The following is an 18,716-nucleotide window of genomic DNA, read 5'->3' as shown; positions in this document are numbered from 1 at the left end:
TGTGTGTGTGAGAGAGGGATAGAGTGATTATGTGTGTGTGAGAGAGGGATGGAGAGAGTGATTATGTGTGTGTGAGAGAGGGAGAGAATGTGTGTGTGAGAGAGGGATAGAGAGAGTGATTATGTGTGTGTGAGAGAGGGACAGAATGTGTGTGTGAGGGAGAGAGAGAGAGGAAGAGAGTGAGTGTGTGTATGTGAGAGAGAAAAAGAGTGCGTGCGTGAGAGAGGTAGAGAGTGAGTCAGTGCGTGCGTGAGAGGGAGAGAGAGAGTGAATGCGTGCGTGAGAGAGTAAGAGAGTGAGTGAGTGTGTGTGTGAGAGAGGGAGAGACTGAGTGAGTGCATGCGTGAGAGGGAGAACGTGAGTGAATGCGTGCATGAGAGAGGGAGAGAGTGAGTGTGTGCGTGAGAGAGTGAGTGCATGCGTGAAAGAGGGAGCGAGTGAGTGAGCGCGTGCATGACAGGGGGAGAGAATGAGTGAGCACGTGCGTGAGAGAGGGAAGAGAATGAGTGAGCACATGTTTGAGAGAGGGAGAGAGTTAGTGAGCGCATGAGTAAGAGGAGGAGTGAGTGAGCATGGGCATCAGAGAGGGAGAGAGTGAGCGTGTACGTGAGAGAGGGAGAGAGTGAGCGTGTGCATGAGAGAGTGAGCATGTGCGTGAGAGAGTGAGCATGTGCATGGGAGAGGGACAGAATGAGTGGGTGTGTGTGAGAAAGGGAGAGTGCATTTGTGCATGTGTGACATAGGGAAAGAGAGTGTGTGTGGGTGAGGGAGAAGGGAGAGAGGAAGTGGGTGAGTGAGTGAGAGTGTGCATGAGAGATGGAGAGAGTGAGTGTGTTCATGAGAGAGGGAGTGAGTAAGTGAGTGTGCATGAGAGAGGGAGAGAGTGAGTGTGTGTATGTGAGAGAGGGAGAGAGTGTGTGTGTATCAGAGAGAGTGGGAGAGAGTGTGCGTGTGAGAGAGAGAGAGGGGAAAAGTGTGTGTGTGCATATGTGAGAAAGGAAGAATGTATGTGAGAGGGAGCGTGAGTGATGTGTGTGTGAAAGAGTGGGAAAAAAGGTGTGTGTGTGAGAGAAAGAGGGAGAGAGTGAGTGTGTGTATGAGATAGAGGGATAGAGAAAATGAGTATGTGCGTGTGAGAGAGAGAATGTGTGTGTGAGGGAGACAGAGGGGAAGAGAAAGAATATGTACATGTGTGAGAGAGGAAGAGTGTGTGTGTGAGACGAAGAGTGTGTAAGAGAGAGAGGGAGAAAATGAGTGTGAGTTTGAGAGAGAGAAAGGGAGAATGTATGTGTGCATCTGTGAGAGAGGGAAAGAGAGTGTGTGTGTATGTGAGAGAGAGAGAGAGGGAGTGAGTGAGAGTGTGTATGTGTGAAAGAGGGAGAGTGTGACTGCATGTGTATAACAGCGGGAGTGAGAGAGCGTTCGTGTGCATGGGTGAGAGAGGGAGAGAGTATGTGCGTGCGTGAGAGAGAGAGTGAGTGAATGCGTGCGTGAGAGAGGGAGAGAGTGATTGAGTGCATGAGAATGAGAGCATGCGTGAAAGAGGGAGAAGGTGAGTGAGCACGTGCGTGAGAGAGGGAGAGAATGAGTGAGCACTGTGTGAGAGGGGGAGAGAGCGTGTGCGTGAGAGAGGGAGAGAGTGAGTGGGTGTGTGTGTGAGAGAGGGAGAAAATGAGAGTGTGTGTGAGAGAAAGGGAGAATGCATTTCTGCATGTGTGACTGAGGGAAAGAGAATGTGTGTGTGTGAAGGAGAGGGAGAGAGGGAGTGGGTGAGTGAGTGCGTGTGCGTATGGGAGAGGGAGAGAGTGAGTGTGTGCATGAGAGAGGGAGAGAGTGAGTGAGAATGTGTGAGAGAGAGAGGGAGAGAGTGAGTGAGTCTGCGTGTGAGAGATTGAGTGCGTGAAAGAGGGAGAGAATGAGTGAGAACATGCGTGAGAGAGGGAGAGAGTGAGTGTGTGCATGAGAGAGGGAGAGAGTGAGCGTGTGTGTGAGAGATGGAGCATGTACGTGAGAGAGAGAGCGTGTGCGTGAGAGGGAGAGAGTGAGCGAGTGCATGTGAGAGAGGGAGAGAGTGAGTGGGTGTGTGTGAGAGAGAGGGAGAAAATGAGAGTGTGTGTGAGAGAGAGAAAGGGAGAGTGCATTTGTGCATGTGTGACAGAGGGAAAGAGAGTGTGTGTGGGTGAGGGAGAGGGAGAGAGCGAGTGGGTGAGTGAGTGCATGCATGAGACAGGGAGAGAGTGAGTGTGTGCATGAGAGAGGGAGAGAATGAGTATGTGCATGAGAGAGGGAGAGAGTAAGTGAGTGTGCATGAGAGGGGGAGAGAGTGAATGAACACGTGTGTGAGAGGGGGAGAGAGTGAGCGTGTGGGTGAGAGATGGAGCGTGTCCGTGAGAGAGAGCATGTGCGTGAGAGAGGGAGAGAGTGAGCGTGTGCATGAGAGAGGGAGAGAGTGAGTGGGTGTGTGTGTGAGAGAGGGAGAAAATGAGAGTGTGTGTGAGAGAAAGGGAGAATGCATTTCTGCATGTGTGACTGAGGGACTGAGGGAAAAAGAATGTGTGTGTGTGAAGGAGAGGGAGAGAGGGAGTGGGTGAGTGAGTGAGTGTGCGTATGAGAGAGGGAGAGAGTGAGTGTGCATGAGAGAGGGAGAGAGTAAGTGAGTGTGCATGAGAGAGGGAGAGAGTGAGTGTGTGTGAGAGGGAGAGAGTAAGTGAGTGTGCATGAGAGAGGGAGAGAGTAAATGAGTGTGCATGAGAGAGGGAGAGAGTGAGTGTGTGTGTGAAAGAGGGAGAGTGTGAGTGCATGTGTACAAGAGAGAGAGTGAGTGAGCGTTCGTGTGTATGGGTGAGAGAAGGAGAGAGTATGTGCATGCGTGAGAGGGAGAGAGTGAGTGAACGCGTGCGTGAGAGAGGGAGAGAGTGGGTGAGTCTGTGTGTGTGAGTGAATGCGTGAAAGAGAGAGTGATTGAGTGCATGAGAGTGAGAGCATGCGTGAAAGAGGGCGTGAGTGAGCGCATGCGTGAGAGAGGGAGAGAATGAGTGAGCGCATGCGTGAGAGAGGGAGAGAATGAGTGAGCACGTGCGTGAGAAAGGGAGAGTGTGAGTGAGCGTGTGCGTGAGAGAGGGAGAGAGTGAGTGAGCGTGAGCGTGAAAGGGGGAGAGAGTGAGTGAGCACTGTGTGAGAGGGGAAGAGAGTGAGCGTATGCATGAGAGATGGAGCGTGTGCATGAGAGAGACAGAGAGTGAGCGAGTGTGCGTGAGAGAGGGAGAGAGTGAGTGGGTGTGTGTGTGAGAGAGAGGGAGAGAGTGAGTGAGTCTGTGTGTGAGAGAGTGAGTGCGTGAAAGAGGGAGAGAATGAGTGAGCACATGCGTGAGAGAGGGAGAGAGTGAGTGAGCGCGTGCGTGAGAGAGGAAATGAGTGAGCGCTTGCGCGAGAGGGGGAGAGAGTGTGTGTGTGCATGAGAGAGGGAGAGAGTGAGCATGTGTGTGAGAGAGGGAGCGTGTGCTTGAGAGAGAGAGCATGTGTGTGAGAGAGGGAGAGAGTGAGCGAGTGTTCGTGAGAGAGGGAGAGAGTGTGTGTGCATGACAGAGGGAGAAAGTGAGTGGGTGTTGTGAGAGAGAGGGAGAAAATGAGACTGTGTGTGAGAGAGAGAAAGGGAGAGTGTGTGTGTGCATGTGTGAGAGAGGGAGAGAGTGTGTGCGTACGTGAGAGAGAGGGAATGAGTGAGTGTGTGTGTGTGTGAAAGAGGGAGAGTGTGAGTGCATGTGTATAAGAGAGGGATTGAGTGAGCATTCGTGTGTATTGGTGAGAGAGGGAGAGAGTGAGTATGTGCATGCGTGAGAGGGAGAGAGTGAGTGAACGAGTGCGCGAGAGAGGGAGAGAGTGAGTGAGTCTGTGTGTGAGTGAGTGAGAGTGCGTGAGCGAGGGAGAGTGATTGAGTGCATGAGAGTGAGAGCATGCTTGAAAGAGGGAGAGAGTGAGTGAGCACGTGCGTGAGAGAGGGAGAGAATGAGTGAGCGCATGCGTGAGAGAGGGAGAGAATGAGTGAGCACGTGCGTGAGAGAGGGAGAGAGTGAGTGAGCGTGTGCGTGAGAGAGGGAGAAAGTGAGTGAGTGCGTGCGTGAAAGGGGGAAGAGAGTGAGTGAGCACTGTGCGAGAGGGGGAGAGAGTGAGTGTATGCATGAGAGAGGGAGAGAGTGAGCATGTGTGTGAGAGAGGGAGCGTGTGCGTGAGAGAGAGTGTGTGCAAGAGAGAGGGAGAGAGTGAGTGCGTCTGTGTGAGAGAGAGGGAAAAAATGAGAATGTGTGAGAGAGAGAAAGGAGAGTGTGTGTGTGCATGTGTGAGAGAGGGAGAGAGACTGTCAGCATATGTGAGAGAGGGAGTAAGTGAGTGTGTGTGTGAGAGAGTGAGTGTGTGAAAGAGGGAGAGAGTGAGTGAGTGCATGAGAGAGTGAGAGCATGTGTGAAAGAGGGAGAGAGTGAGTGAGCGCGTGCGTGAGAGAGGGAGAGAATGAGTGAGCACATGCAAGAGAGAGGGAGAGAGTGAGTGAGCGCTTGCGTGAGAGAGGGAGAGAGTGAATGAGCGCTTGCATGAGAGGGGTAGAGAGCGAGTGAGCACGTGTGTGAGCGGGGAGAGAGTGAGCGTGTGCGTGAGAGATGGAGAGTGTGCGTGACAGAGAGAGCATGTGCGTGAGAGAGGGAGAGAGTGAGCGTGTGCATGAGAGAGGGAGAGAGCGAGTGACTGTGCGTGAGAGAGGGAGAGAGTGAGTGTGTGCGTGAGAGAGGGAGATAGTGAGCGACTGTGCGTGAGAGAGGGAGAGAATGAGTGTATGCATGAGAGAGGGAGAGAGTAAGTGAGTGTGCATGAGAGAGGGAGAGATTGAGTGTGTGTGTGACAGAGGGAGAGAGTAAGTGAGTGTGCATGAGAGAGGGAGAGAGTAAGTGAGTGTGAGAGAGAGGGAGAGAGTGAGTGTGTGTGAGAGAGAGAGAGGGGCAGAGTGAATGTGTGCATGTGTGAGAAAGGGAGAATGTGTGTGACAGAGAGAGTGAGTGATGTGTGTGTGAAAGAGTGGGAAAAAATGGGTGTGTGTGTGTATGTGAGAGAAAGTGGGAGAGAGTGAGTGTGTGTGTGTGAGAGGGAGTAAGTGAGTGTGTGTGCGAGAGAGGGAGAAAATGAGGGAGTGTGTGTGTGAGAGAGAGGGATAGAGAGAATGAGTATGTGTGTGTGAGAGAGGGAGAGAATGTATGTGTGAGGGAGAGAGAGAGGGGAAGAGAGTGAGTGTGTACATGTGTGAGAGAGGAAGAGTGTGCGTGTGAGAGGGACAGTGTGTGAGAGAGAGGGAGAAAATGAGTGTGGGTGTGAGAGAGAGAAAGGGAGAGTGCGTGTGTGCATGTGTGAGAGAGGGAGAGAGACTGTGTGTGTATGTGAGAGAGAGAGGGAGTGAGTGAGTGAGTATGTGTGTGAAAGAGGGAGAGAGTGAGTGCATGTGTACAAGAGAGGGAGTGAGTGAGCATTCGTGTGTATGGGTGAGAAAAGGAGAGAGTGAGTGTGTGTGTGAGAGAGAGGAGGAGAGAGTGTGTGCATGTGTGAGAGAGAGTATATGCATGTGTGAGAGGGAGAGACAATGTGTATGTGAGAGAGAGGGAGAGAGTGAGTGTGCATGTGTGACAGAGGGAGAGTGTGTGAGTGAGAGGGAGAGTGTGTGAGAGAGAGGGAGAGTGTGTGAGAGAGAGAGGGAGAAAATGAGTGTCAGTGTGAGACAGCGAAAGGGAAAGTGTGTCTGTGCATGTGTGAGAGAGGGAGAGAGAGTGTGTGCGTATGTGAGAGAGAGAGAACGGGAGTGAGTGAGTGTGCGTGTGTATGGGTGAGAGATGGAGAGAGTGAGTGTGCGCCAGCGTGAGAGGGAGAGAGTGAGTGAATGCATGCATGAGAGAGGGAGAGAGTGAGTATGTGCGTGAGAGAGTGAGTGCATACGTGAAAAAGGGAGAGAGTGAGTGAGCGCGTGCGTGAGAGAGGGAGAGAATGAGTGAGTGCATGCGTGAGAGAGGGAGAGAATGAGTGAGCGCGTGCGTGAGAGGGGGAGAGAGTGAGTGAGCACGTGTGTGAGAGGGGGAGAGAGTGAGCGTGTGCATGAGAGACGGAGAGAGGGAGCATGTGCATGAAAGAGGGAGAGAGTGAGTGGATGTGTGTGAGAGAGAGGGAGAAAATGAGAATGTGAGAGAGAGAGAAAGGGAGAGTGCGTTTGTGCATGTGTGACAGAGAGAAAGAGAGTGTGTGTGAGGGAGAGGGAGTGGGTGAGTGAATGAGTGTGTGCATGAGAGAGGGAGAGAGTGAATGTAAGCGTGAGAGAGGGAGAGGGTGAGTGTGCGTGTCAGAGAGAGAGTGGGAGAGTGTGTGTGAGAGAGAGAGGGGAAGAGTGAGTGTGTGCATGTGTGAGAAAGGGAGAATGTGTGTGAGAGGGAGCGTGACTGATGTGTGTGTGAAAGGGTGGGAAACAATGTGTGTTGTGTGAGAGAAAAAGGGAGAGAGTGAGTGTGCGTGAGAGAGAGGGATAGAGTGAGTAGTGCATGTCAGAGAGGGAGAGAATGTATGTGTGTGAGAGAGAGAGGGAGAAAATGAGTGTGGGTGTGAGAGAGAGAAAGGGAGAGTGCGTGTGTGCATGTGTGAGAGAGGGAGAGAGAGCGTGTGTGTATATGAGAGGGAGTGAGTGATTGTGTGTGTGTGAAAGAGGGAGAGAGTGAGTGCATGTGGACAAGAGAGGGAGTGAGTGAGCGTTCGTGTGTATGGGTGAGAGGAGAGAGTGAGTGTGTGTGTGTGAGAGAGGGGGAGAGAGTGTGTGCATGTGAGAGAGAGATAGAGAGAGTATATGCATGTGTGAGAGGGAGAGAGAAAGTGTGTGAGAGAGAGGGAGAGAGTGAATGCACATGTGTGACAGAGGGAGAGTGTGTGTGTGAGAGGGAGAGTGTGTGAGAGAGAGAGGGAGAAAATGAGTGTGAGTATGACAGAGAGAAAGGGAGAGTGCGTGTGTACATGCGCGAGAGAGGGAGAGAGAGTGTGTGTATATGTGTACAAGAGAGAGAGTGAGTGAGCGTTCGTGTGTATGGGTGAGAGAGGGAGACAGTGAGTGAGTGTGCATGAGAGAGGGAGAGAGTGAGTGTGTATGTGTGTGAGAGAGGGAGAGAGCGTGTGTGTGAGAGAAAGAGAGAGAGGGAGAGAGTGTGTGCATGTGTGAGAAAAGGAGAACGTGTGTGAGAGGGAGAGTGAGTGTGTGTGTGTGAAAGAGTGGGAAAAAATGTGTGTGTGTGAGAGAAAGAGGGAGAGAGTGAGTGTGTGTGGGTGTGAGAGGGAGTGAGTAAGTCTGTGTGAGAGAGGAGAAAATGAGGGAGTGTGTGTGTGTGAGAGAGAGGGATAGAGAGAGTGAGTATGTGCTTGTGAGAGAGGGAGAGAATGTAAGTGTGAGGGAGAGAGAGAGGGGAAGAGAGTGAGTGTGTACATGTGTGAGAGAGGAAGAGTGTATGTGTGAGAGGGACAGTGTGTGAGAGAAAGAGGGAGAAAATGTGTGTGATTGTGAGAGAGAGAAAGGGAGAGTGCGTGTGTGCATGTGTGAGAGAGGAGAGAGAATGTGTGTGTATGTGAGAGAGAGAGGGAGTGAGTGAGTGTGAAAGAGGGAGAGTGTGAGTGCATGTGTACAAGAGAGGGATTGAGTGAGCGTTCGTGTGTATGGGTGAGAGGAGAGAGTGAGTGTGTGTGTGAGAGAGAGGGGGAGAGAGTTTGTGCATGTGTGAGAGAGAGAGAATATGCATGTGTGACAGGGAGAGAGAATGTGTGTGTGAGAGAGAGGGAGAGAGTGAGTGTGCATGTGTGACAGAGGGAGAGTGTGTGTGTGTGAGAGGGAGAGTGAATCAGTGTGAGCGTGTGTGAGAAAGGGAGAAAATGCGTGTGTGTGTGTGTGAGAGAGCGAGTGAGTATGTGTGTATATGAGAGGGAGAGAGTGAGTGTGTGTGAGAAAAAGGGAGAGTGAGTGTGTGGTGTGTGAGAGGGGGAGAGAGAGTGAGTATGTGTGTGTGTGATGGGGAGGAAATATCTGTGTGAGAGAGAGTGAGAAGAGAGTGAGTATGTGCATGTGTCAGAGGGAGAGTGTTTATGTGTGCATGTGCAGTGTGTGTGTGTGTGTCTGGCTCACACCCAGTCTCAGAATTCTCAGTCACCCTCATCTCCACATACCAATACACTCTCACCCACTCTCAGTGAATGAGTGAGTGACCACTCTGAGACTCGGAGTGAGCTGGGCAAACACACTTTCACCCACTTACACTCGAATGATTTTTATTAATCACTTTTTAAAAAAAGATTATTAATTTACTGCTTTGACATTGCTTTACGTTTGCTCAGGCAGTTATTTATTTTCTTCAGATATCTTTCCGAAATCTGCTCATCGGTCCCTTTAGTGAGAAAAAAAGGGAACTGAAAAAGGAAAAATTGAATTTAAAAAAAAGATTGGACAAGCCTACATTGTAGGATCATCACATCATGGGGGGATGGGGTGAGCTCCAATGGAGATGGTCCTGTGGCAGAAGGAGGTAGATCAGCGAACTGCAGACAGGAAGCAGGCTAGCTGGCTGGGCCATCAGTTTTGGGGGGTGGCACATGGTGGAGGAAGCACTCTTGCTCCTCCTGGCCCACAAGCAAAGGTGCAAAGGCACAAAAATGATGGATCCAGCCCACAGATGATGAACCTGCCTCTGGATACAGGTTTTGCTTGGTCCTCTGATGAGGAGGTTTACCAAGATGTTGCCACAGATGAGGGACTTCAATTTTGAGGAGAGATTGGAAAAATAAGGTCTCTCTCTCTTGAGATAACAACAAAGATTTTCAAGATGATAAAGAGATTTTGATGGAATAGTCGAGTGTATCAATAAACAAATATGGCAGATTTAAATTAATTGGCAAAGGATCTTAGTGAGACATGAGAATTTTTTTCACTCAGGGTGTTGTCAGAATCCAGAATACATTGCCAGAAAAGATTGTGGAAGCTGATGCACATGCACAATTTTAAAAGGGAGTTGGACTCGAGGATGAGGAACTCATGTTATGGACAAAAAATTGGGATGTGGGACTAAAGCACAGCTTCTCTTTCAAAGAGTCAGCACAGGCATGACAGGGCAAATGGCCTCTTTCTCTGCTGGAAGTTTCTATGTATCCATATTTTCATGTTTACACATTATAAATTTGGACAGAAGAATACATAGCAAATACATTAAAATAAGAACAAAATATATCATTATAATATGCATTCCCTGATCAAATTATTTCCTGTCCCTTAATATCACTTCATCTGAAAACTACATTTAGTCTTGATTTCCCATGTGGAACACCATGGCAAATTGGTTGGATTAATGTATTAGGTCATGAATGTTGTGTACTCCCTGTGCAGATTAACCTTAATTTCTGTGCCACACTACATATGTAAAAATTATGTTAAGACCTTATGTCCACATTACCCTATTGATTTGCTATTGTCTTACTTTGAGCCAAACAAGCTCAGAGACGTAGAGAATAGAAAAATGCTAATGATAAATTACTACAAATTTATGAAACCAACCATCAGGTGGACTTACCAATAAAGCAAATCAAAGTATACCAATTGAATCAAATATAATACTTTTGAATATATTTTCACCTCCCTGTTTTCTTCAATAACTGAAATTTCTAATGTCAGTAAGATTATAAACCAAATAGAAACACGCTTCACAAAATCATATATTTCATAACATTACCCATTGGACTGTTATTGTGCTTTTTCTGACTTCAAAGTTTTTACCTTGAAGGCCTTAGTTTGCCAACTATACTTCAAAGTAATTTGTGTGCAAAGTGCTTTATATATTTATGTATATTTTGGAGACAAATAAATCACTGTCTAAATTGAAGTCTTTCTAATTCTTCACTAGTTGCATGTAACTTCACATCTAATAATATACTCTTTGCATGATTTTCCGTGGAATCCCACAGCAATACAGGAGAAAAAAAAGCACCGGCCCAGTGACTAAAATATCTTCTCAAAGTCGACAATGGATACAAATGAATTGTTTTTTTTTGCAAAACATAGTGCCGAATTTGAAGCTCATTGATATTTGGTACTATTGTAACATTCTTCAAAGACAGGTCGGTCAAGCTCTTGAACAGTACTATTTCTACCAGGGGTTTTATTATATTTAGTTACATTCTGGTGTCAACTTTTGGACAGTGATATTGAAGGGATTTACCTTTAATTGGCTGGTTATGTAGAACTTTTCTTTCTTAAGTAGTTAACAACTATTTAAGTGCTTATTCAAATGTATCAGCACATCTCAAGTAGATGAGTTTCAGTGAAAATCATCATATTTTAATGCGTATAGTCTAGCTTGCTACTCTACCACTTCCTTAATTTCTTCAATGTTGACCAGTTCGGTTTCTGTTATAAAAATAGGTTTCTGGACTTCGGTTTGATATGGACAGAAAGAACCGGAAAGAGAAACCGAGCTGGAGTTCAATAGCACAGAAAAATATGAGCACCATTTCATGAAATGTTGGACAACAGTAATTTGATTTGATTTTACTTTGTTTCAATTCAGTCCCCCAACCTCTGTTGAGGTTTTATTATAATCCCTCACTGCCAACATTCTGGGGGCTATCACTGACCAGAAGCTAAACTGGACCAGCCATATAAATACCGTGGCTACAAGAGCAGGTCAGAATGGGAATTCTGTGGAGAGTAACTCACCTCCTGACTCCCCAAAATCTGTCTACCACCTACAAGGCACAAATCAGGAGTGTGATGGGATGCCCTCCACTTGCCTGGGTGAGTGCAACTCCAACAACAACACTCAAGATTTATTTTTCTTTTTTTCAGTGGCGGCTGAACCACTGAATTTACTCAAGGCAGAGTTAGGCAGACTTTTGATAGAATAGGGAGTCAAGGGTGATGCGGGGTGAAGACAGAAAGTGGAGTTGAGACCGCAACCTGATCTGCCATGATCTTGTTGAATGACAGAACAGGCTTGAAGAGCTAAATGGCCTAATCATGCTGCTAAGTCCTATGTTGTCCTGTCTGATTCACCAAGACTGGATTATTTTTTTCTAACCCGCAATTTCCTGGACACTTACCTTGCTTTTGATCTGTAAGTTTGTTATTGCCTGGAGTTGGGAGTAGTTACCAGACATTTAGCAGGCAGCAACATACTAAACATTATTTTCACTGGGATAAAAACAAAAAAACTGCGGATGCTGGAAATCCAAAACAAAAACAGAATTACCTGGAAAAACTCAGCAGGTCTGGCAGCATCGGCGGAGAAGAAAAGAGTTGACGTTTCGAGTCCTCATGACCCTTCGACAGAACTGTCGAAGGGTCATGAGGACTCGAAACGTCAACTCTTTTCTTCTCCGCCGATGCTGCCAGACCTGCTGAGTTTTTCCAGGTAATTCTGTTTTTGTTTTTTATTATTTTCACTGGGTCAGGAACTGTCTTGGAACTTGACAGCACACCGTTGGCATGCTAGGTTTGGAACCATCAGGGAATTGTTCCTGTGATCTGCCTTCACTTGTGGGGAACCAGAAATTTGGAAAAACTGTGGAGGGGGAACCTAAGGTTTGGCAGAATTGGGGTCGGCTGATGGAATGTGAGGTTTGGCTCACTCAGGATTCCTGAGGCAAATGTTGAATTTAGTAATTTGTGATGGGTTTTAGGTGTCACTGTCATTTACTTTCCACTCTTAGTTATCTTGAACTTTTGGATTTTCAACTGTTTGTGATTCATTTGGTTTACCTTTATTTTTTCTTACTATTTTACTTGTAGTTTGCCCTGACTGGTCATTCCAGGTTGGTTGTTTACTCTTTGGCAGTTTTCCAGCCACTTACTTTACTTTTGAATTGTATGTTTGCTGATTCTTAAGCTCTTATTTGTTTCTGTTTACTTTAAACCAATAAATGAAATACATTGCATAAAAGTACAATATGTAATAAATGGGAGAAATGGGAAGTACATATGGACACAGACTTTTTAATATATTATGGATGTCAATGAATTGTCCACACAGGGGACTAATAATGAAATAAAGAATAATACAGACTGTGAAGAATATTAAATAACTAACTAGAAACACATGCATACATACACAGCGAATGAGGTAAAGGAGTGTGGATTAGGTGGAAAAGAATTAAAATAAATATCAGTAGCTAGCCAGGAAAGAATTAAACTGAGCAATCTAGGCAGCATAGAATATATGTGACTGGCTCAATTTGGAAACAATAAATAAATTTTGAAAGAATACCTGTAAGAGGAATAGCTGAGCCTCAGAGATTTAATGGGATAATATCATCCTAGCATTGTGTCGGGGTCACTGTTCTTTGGTCACTATGAGCTGACTTTGTGCAACAATACAAAGTCCGTGAGTCCTAACACATCCCAGCACTCTTTCCCAACACCGTTAAAAATCCAAGCCACCACTCTGAGTAACCCCACTATTCCTATATAACATAAACCCCTACCATCAAATTCTCACATACTTCACTTCAGTGTTTCCAAACACTATCAACTATTTCCCATTTCTATGAGATTCTGTGACAGCTTCCACATAACTCTCATACTGCCAAGGTCCATCTGGGACATCCCCACTTGTACAAAATCCTAAATATGCAACATATTGTTAAACTCTACTTCATCACTCCACTTCTACCAAATCCAGAAGTACTGTACTCTCCTGTTACTGCAGCGTTCACTAGCTCAAAAGATCAAACACTGTGCTGCATTAAGTCCCACAACAGCTCCATTCCCCTGCTCCTTTAATCAAAAACATCTTACCTACCAGAGTTATGTGTATTCGCATCTTCTTAAATATTGGATAAATAGATACGGTGTAAGGGAGAAATGTGGGAATTGGATATGGAGATGCAGGAGTTGGGAGGTTGGTGCAGCTGGTGCGGGGAGGGTGCAAGTGGTTCCGGGGGGCGGCACAAGAGGAACTTTTGGAGATCGGGGCCTGGGCGCTCTTTTTCCCTCGCCGCAGGCCCAGTGACAGGGCCTCCCTCGCACAGTTACCTGTCAGCCTGCTGAACTCGCGATGCCGCGTCGCTTCGATCTCTTTCCCGCACCCATGGTACTTGAAGGCTCCTTTAAACCACTCCAGGCTGTTGAGCGCCGGTGGCGGCCTTTTCCAATCCATAACGTGTCGGCTCACAGCGCCGGTACAGCTCGGCCGCGATCTGTGGCTTCACATCAACTTCTCGCCAGAGATCATTCCAAGGTTCAAGGGCAATACAGCTCCTCCCTCGGGCTGGGCCGACTGGCGGGGTGGAGGAAAAGAGATAGCGACGCTGTGAGGCCTTGTATCGGGTGGGTTATGGGGACGTGAGCACGGAACTCTATGTTTAATTACGTAAAAAAACATCAGCAAGGTGCAAAACATTTTTTAAACCGTGAAAATTAATACGCGGCGCGGGGGTTTTGTGTCGAGCTGGGGAGGCTGCAGGTTTGCGGCTGGATGTGGAGAGCGGCTGAAGTCATGGAGGTGCCTGGGGGAAGAGGTCAGGGCTGGTTCTCAGGATAATAGAGTCATTAAGGCACCGAAGGAGACCATTCGGCCCATCGAGTCCATGTTGGCTCTGTGATTGTGTGTTACAGGTCATTTTAGAATGGAACTATGGATTTTGTTGGTAGAGGCTCCAACTTTCTTTCCATCACATGGTTGACCAGGGATCTCTCCTGCTCTTACTGCCTCCATTGGCATATGTTGAAAGGATTTCCAGGTTGATACTCAGTCTGTTTGGCCATGTTAATCCTTAGCCATCAAGTCCTCTGAAGCTTCGAGTTCAAAGGCAGGATTGCTACTCACTGCACCACAAGACTTCATTGGCTCTCTGTGGAACAATCTAGTTAGTCCTATTCCCCTGCTTTATCCTTGTAGTCCTGCAAGTTTATTTCCCTTGAGTAACAATTCCAATTTCCTTTTGAAATCTTTCACTGGGTTTGGTGGTGGGGGGTTTGCTGGGCAGGGAAGGGGTGGTTGGGGGGTTGGGTCTAAACTGTCAACAAGAAGAGGCTGCAGATGTATGAATTTGCAGTTGTGGCCAAGGGATGAGCAACAGGAATGGGGTTGCTCCACAGGTTGGGTGGCCAGCAATTGCATGCTGAAGATATGAGGTCAATTATTTCTTATGGACCATTAAAGTTAATGGTCAGATTAAAATTGGACTTTCTTTGCGTGCTCTATACTGACATCATAGGGAAACAACAGATATAAAGAGTAAGAAATACCTGTGGACTTTTAACTTGAGAATCCCCCCAAAAATGTTTACTTAGGATTTCTCAATGGAACATGTGACATATATTAATGATATATTTGTGCAATATTCTGCTGTAGAATAACTAACAATTTTTAAAATAGTTGTATTATTAATACTAGTCAGGGAGTCCTTGGTTCAGTTTTGATAATTGATGTATTATCTTCCAACACCAGCTGACTTCAGTAGATCAGAGTTACTAAAAACTGTACGGCCAAAAGTAATCAAAGTGCAGTATACACCATTACATCAACCAATGCAATTATAGCATCTTACATTTACATATTGATCTTTAGGCAGCAAAGTATTCCAAACAGCTTCAAAACAAATTTTGTTCATATGCAGGAATTGAATGAAAGGTGAGGGGGATGTCCAAAGCAATGACATCATATTTATATTGTGCCTTAAACATAATAAAACATCCCAAGGCAATTCACAGGTGCCTTATAAAGCAAAATTAGACATTGAGCTACATAAGGCAATATTGGGGAAGATGCCAAAAGCTTGGTCAAACAGATATGATTTAAAGAGCATCTTAAAGGAGAAGGTGAGGTGGAGAGGTTTAGGGAGGGAATTCTAGAGCACCTGAAGGCATAGCCACCACAGATTGAGCAATTAAAATCAGGGAGGCACAAGAGGACAGAATTAGAGAAGTGCAGATATCTTGGAGGGATCTTGTGAGATGGGGGAGATTACAAAGATAGCGGGGGTGGGGGGAGGGGGCAAGTCAATGGAGTGATTTGAAAATAAGGATGAGAATTTTAAAATAAAGGTGTTGCTTGACCAGGGGCCAATGTAAGTCAGTGAGCACAGGAGTGATAGGTGACCAGGATTTGGGCAGCAGAGTCTTGGATGACCTCAAGTTAATGGAGTGTAGAATGTGGGGGAACCAGCCAGGAATGAGTTGTAATAGTCAAGTCTGAGGGTAATGGAAGGCTTGACTAAGGGTTTCAAGAGCAAATGAGTCGAGGCGGTGGTGAAGTCTGGCCGTGTTGGAGTTGGCACTAAGTAGCCTTAGTGATGGTGTGAATATGTGTTCAGAAGCTCATCTGGGGGTAAATATGACACCAAAGTTGCAAACATACTGATTTGGTTTCAGTCAGTTACCAGGAAGAAAGATGGACTCAGTAACCAGGGAACAGTGTTTAGAGTGGGAACCAAAGGCAATGGCTTTAGTCTTCTCAATATTTACTCAGGTCCCCAGCATCACAGATGCCAGTCTTCAGCCAGTTCGATTCACTCCACGTGATATCAAGAAATAGTTGAAGGCACTGGATACTGCAAAGGATATGGGCCTGACAATATTCCGATATAGTACTGAAGACTTGTGCTCCAGAACTTGCCACACCCCTAGCCAGCTGTTCCAGTACAGCTACAACACTGGCATCTATCCAGCAATGTGGAAAATTGCCCAGGTATGTCCTGTACACAAAAGGCAGGACAAATCCAACCTGGCCAATTGCTGCTCCATTAGTCTCAATCATCAGTAAACTAATGCTGTCAACAGTGCTACCAAGCAGCACCAGCTTAGCAATAACCTGCTCACTCATGTTCAGTTTGGCTTCCGCCAGGGCCACTCAGCTCCTGACCTCATTACAGCCTTGGTTCAAACATGGACAAAAGAGCTGAACTCCAAAGATGAGGTGACAGGGACTGCCCTTGACATCAGGGCCGCATTTGATCGAGTGTGGTATCAAGGAAAACTGGAGTCAATGGGAATCTGGGGGAAAGCTCTTTGCTGGTTGAAGTCCTACCTAGCACAAAGGAAGATGGTTGTGGTCATATGAACATACGAATTAGGAGAAGGAATAGGCCACTTGGCCCCCTCGAGCTTAATCCACCATTCAATAAGATCGTGGCTGATCTGAATGTAACCTCAACCCCACATTCCTGCCTACCCCTGATAACTTTTCACCCCTCTTGTTAATCAAGAATCTATCTAGATCTGCCTTTAAAATATTCAAAGATTCTGCTTCCACTGCCTTTTGAGGAAGAGAGTTCCAAAAACAATCCTCTGAGAGAAAAAATTTCTGCTCATCTCTGCTTAAATGAACGATCCCTTATTTTTAAACAGTGACCCCTGGTTCCAGATTCTCCCACAAGAGGAAATATCCTCTCCACATCCACCCTGTCAAGACCCCTCTCGATCTTAAAGGTTTCAATTCAGTCGCCTCTAAATTCCAGTAGATACAAGTCTAACCTGTCTAGTCTTTCCTCATAAGACAACCTGCCCATTCCTGGTATTAGTATAGTAAACCTTCTCTGAACTGCTTCTAATGCATTTACATCTTCCTTTAAATAAGGAGACCAGTACTGTAGACAATATTCCACATGTGGTCTCACCAGTGCTGTGTACAACTGAAGCATAACCTGCCTACTTTTGTATTCAATTCTCCTCACAATAAATGATAGCATTCTATTAGTTTTTCTAATTATCTGTTGTACTTGCATACTAACCTTTTGTGATTCATGCACTAGGACACCCAAATCCCTCTGCATCTCAGACCACTAAACCTCCCACCATTTAGATAATAAGCTTTTTTATTCTTCCTGCCAAAATGAATGATTTTGCATTTGCTCACATTATACTCCATTTTCTAGATCTTTGCCCACTTGAGTATGAGTTGAATGTCAAGGGGTGATGGGTAGATTCTTCTTGGAGATGGTCATTGCCTGGCACTTGTGTGGTGCAAATGTTATTTGTTACTTGTTAGCCCACGTCTGCATATTGTTCAGGTCTTGCTGCGTTTGCACATGGACTGCTTCAGTATCAGAGGAGTCGCGATTGGTGCTGATCATTGTGCAATCATCAGCGAACATCCCTGCTTCTGACCTTGTTATTGAAGGAAGATCATTGATGAAGCAGCTGAAGATGGTTGCGTCTAGGACACTACCCTGAAGAACTCCTGCAGTGATGTCCTGGAACTCAGATGATTGACTTCCAACAACCACAACCATCTTCTTTTGTGCTAGGTATGACTCCAACCACTGGAGAGCTTTCCCCCCAATTCTCTTGACCCCAGTTTTGCTATGGCTCTTTGATGCCACACTCAGTCAAATGTGGCCTTGATGTCAAGGGCAGTCACTCTCACCTCACCTCGGGAGTTCAGCTCTTTTATCCATGTTTGAACCAAGGTTGTAATGAGGTCAGCAGCTTAGTGACCCTGGCGGAACCCAGATTGAACGTCAGTGAGCAGGTTATTGTTAAGCAAGTGCAACTTGATAACACAGTTGATTGCCCCTTTCATCACTATTGATGATCAAGAGTAGACTGATGGGACGGTAATTGGACAGGTTGGATTTGTCCCGCCTTTTGTGTACAGGACATACCTGAGCAATTTTCCACATTGCCAGGGAGATGCCAGTGTTGTAGCTGTACTGGAAAAGCTTGGCTAGGGGCCAATCCAGGCTATAAACAATGGGATCGGATGGTTCAGGGGGTCATTCAGCCTGACTATTTCCCCTTCCTCTTCAGGGGATTGGGACCTGAGGGGGCTATGCTCATGCCTGGGAGAGGGAGCATGTGGTGACCACCAGTATGCTTGACGCCTTCCATGACTGGTGGGCACTGCGGGTAGTGTGCATCATCAACCCCAGGAACACCATTTTAATGCAATTTGATATGTTTCCTTTAAAAGTTTTGTCTTTTTTGTTACTGTGCCCCTTTAGGGATCTTTCAATTAGTTAATTACTTTACCGGTTAATTAGTTTATTTTGTTGGTTTATGGTTTACAAAAGAACATATAAATAGCGGATATCTAGGACACTGGGCATGTGGGAGGAGAGCTATGAGACCGAACAAAGTCAATAAACTCAACAAAGAAAAGCTCTGTGTCTTGGTTTCTGCTTCACCAACCAGCTTGCATCCTCTTCATAATGGGGGAAGGGGAGGAAATCATGTGAAGGGAGATTTGGCAAGTTAAAGAGAAAGGACATGCAATAGACCAGAATAGCAAAGTGTATAGTGATAAGTAGAGTGTGACAGGGAGGGACAGAGTGTACAAACTTAACAGTGCACCAGCAGATAAGTTGGTAGGAGAATAGTAAAGGCGCTGTATCTGAATGCATGCAGCATTCATAACAAAATGGATGAATTAATAGCACAAATAGGAATAAGTAAGTATGATTTGATAGTCATTGTAAAGATATGATTGCAAGGTGACCAAGGCTGGGATCTGAATACTCAAGGGTCTTTGACATTTCAGAAGATCAGGAAGAAAACAAAAATGGCAGGGTAGCTATGTCACTAATTGTAGGTGAATTTAATCTTCATAAAGATTGGACAAATGAAATTGGCAAAGGTAACCTGGAAGATGAATTCATAAAGTGTATTCACGATAATTTCTTAGAGCAATACTTTCTAGAGTCAACCAGGGAGCAGGCTATTTTCGAACTGCAAATGTGTA

The 18,716-nt window shown here is 46.2% G+C and overlaps 1 protein-coding gene across 1 annotated transcript in view; it reads right to left on the bottom strand.

The window, feature by feature from the left end:
- Positions 1 to 13,378, bottom strand: part of mocos (molybdenum cofactor sulfurase) — a 316,151-nt gene extending 302,773 nt beyond the window's left edge. The window contains exon 1 of the mRNA XM_041184888.1: positions 13,070 to 13,378. Within this exon, the coding sequence (XP_041040822.1) occupies positions 13,070 to 13,193 (124 nt within the window). The 5' untranslated portion in view covers positions 13,194 to 13,378. The remainder of the gene's footprint in view (positions 1 to 13,069) is intronic.
- Between the last annotated feature and the right edge of the window lie 5,338 nt (positions 13,379 to 18,716).

The sequence above is a fragment of the Carcharodon carcharias genome, chromosome 3 (genome assembly GCF_017639515.1).
Source record: "Carcharodon carcharias isolate sCarCar2 chromosome 3, sCarCar2.pri, whole genome shotgun sequence".
In the NCBI taxonomy this organism is placed as follows: Eukaryota; Metazoa; Chordata; class Chondrichthyes; order Lamniformes; family Lamnidae; genus Carcharodon; species Carcharodon carcharias.
The sequence above is the reverse complement of the archived record's forward strand: the minus strand, read 5'-3'. Positions and strand labels throughout refer to the sequence as shown.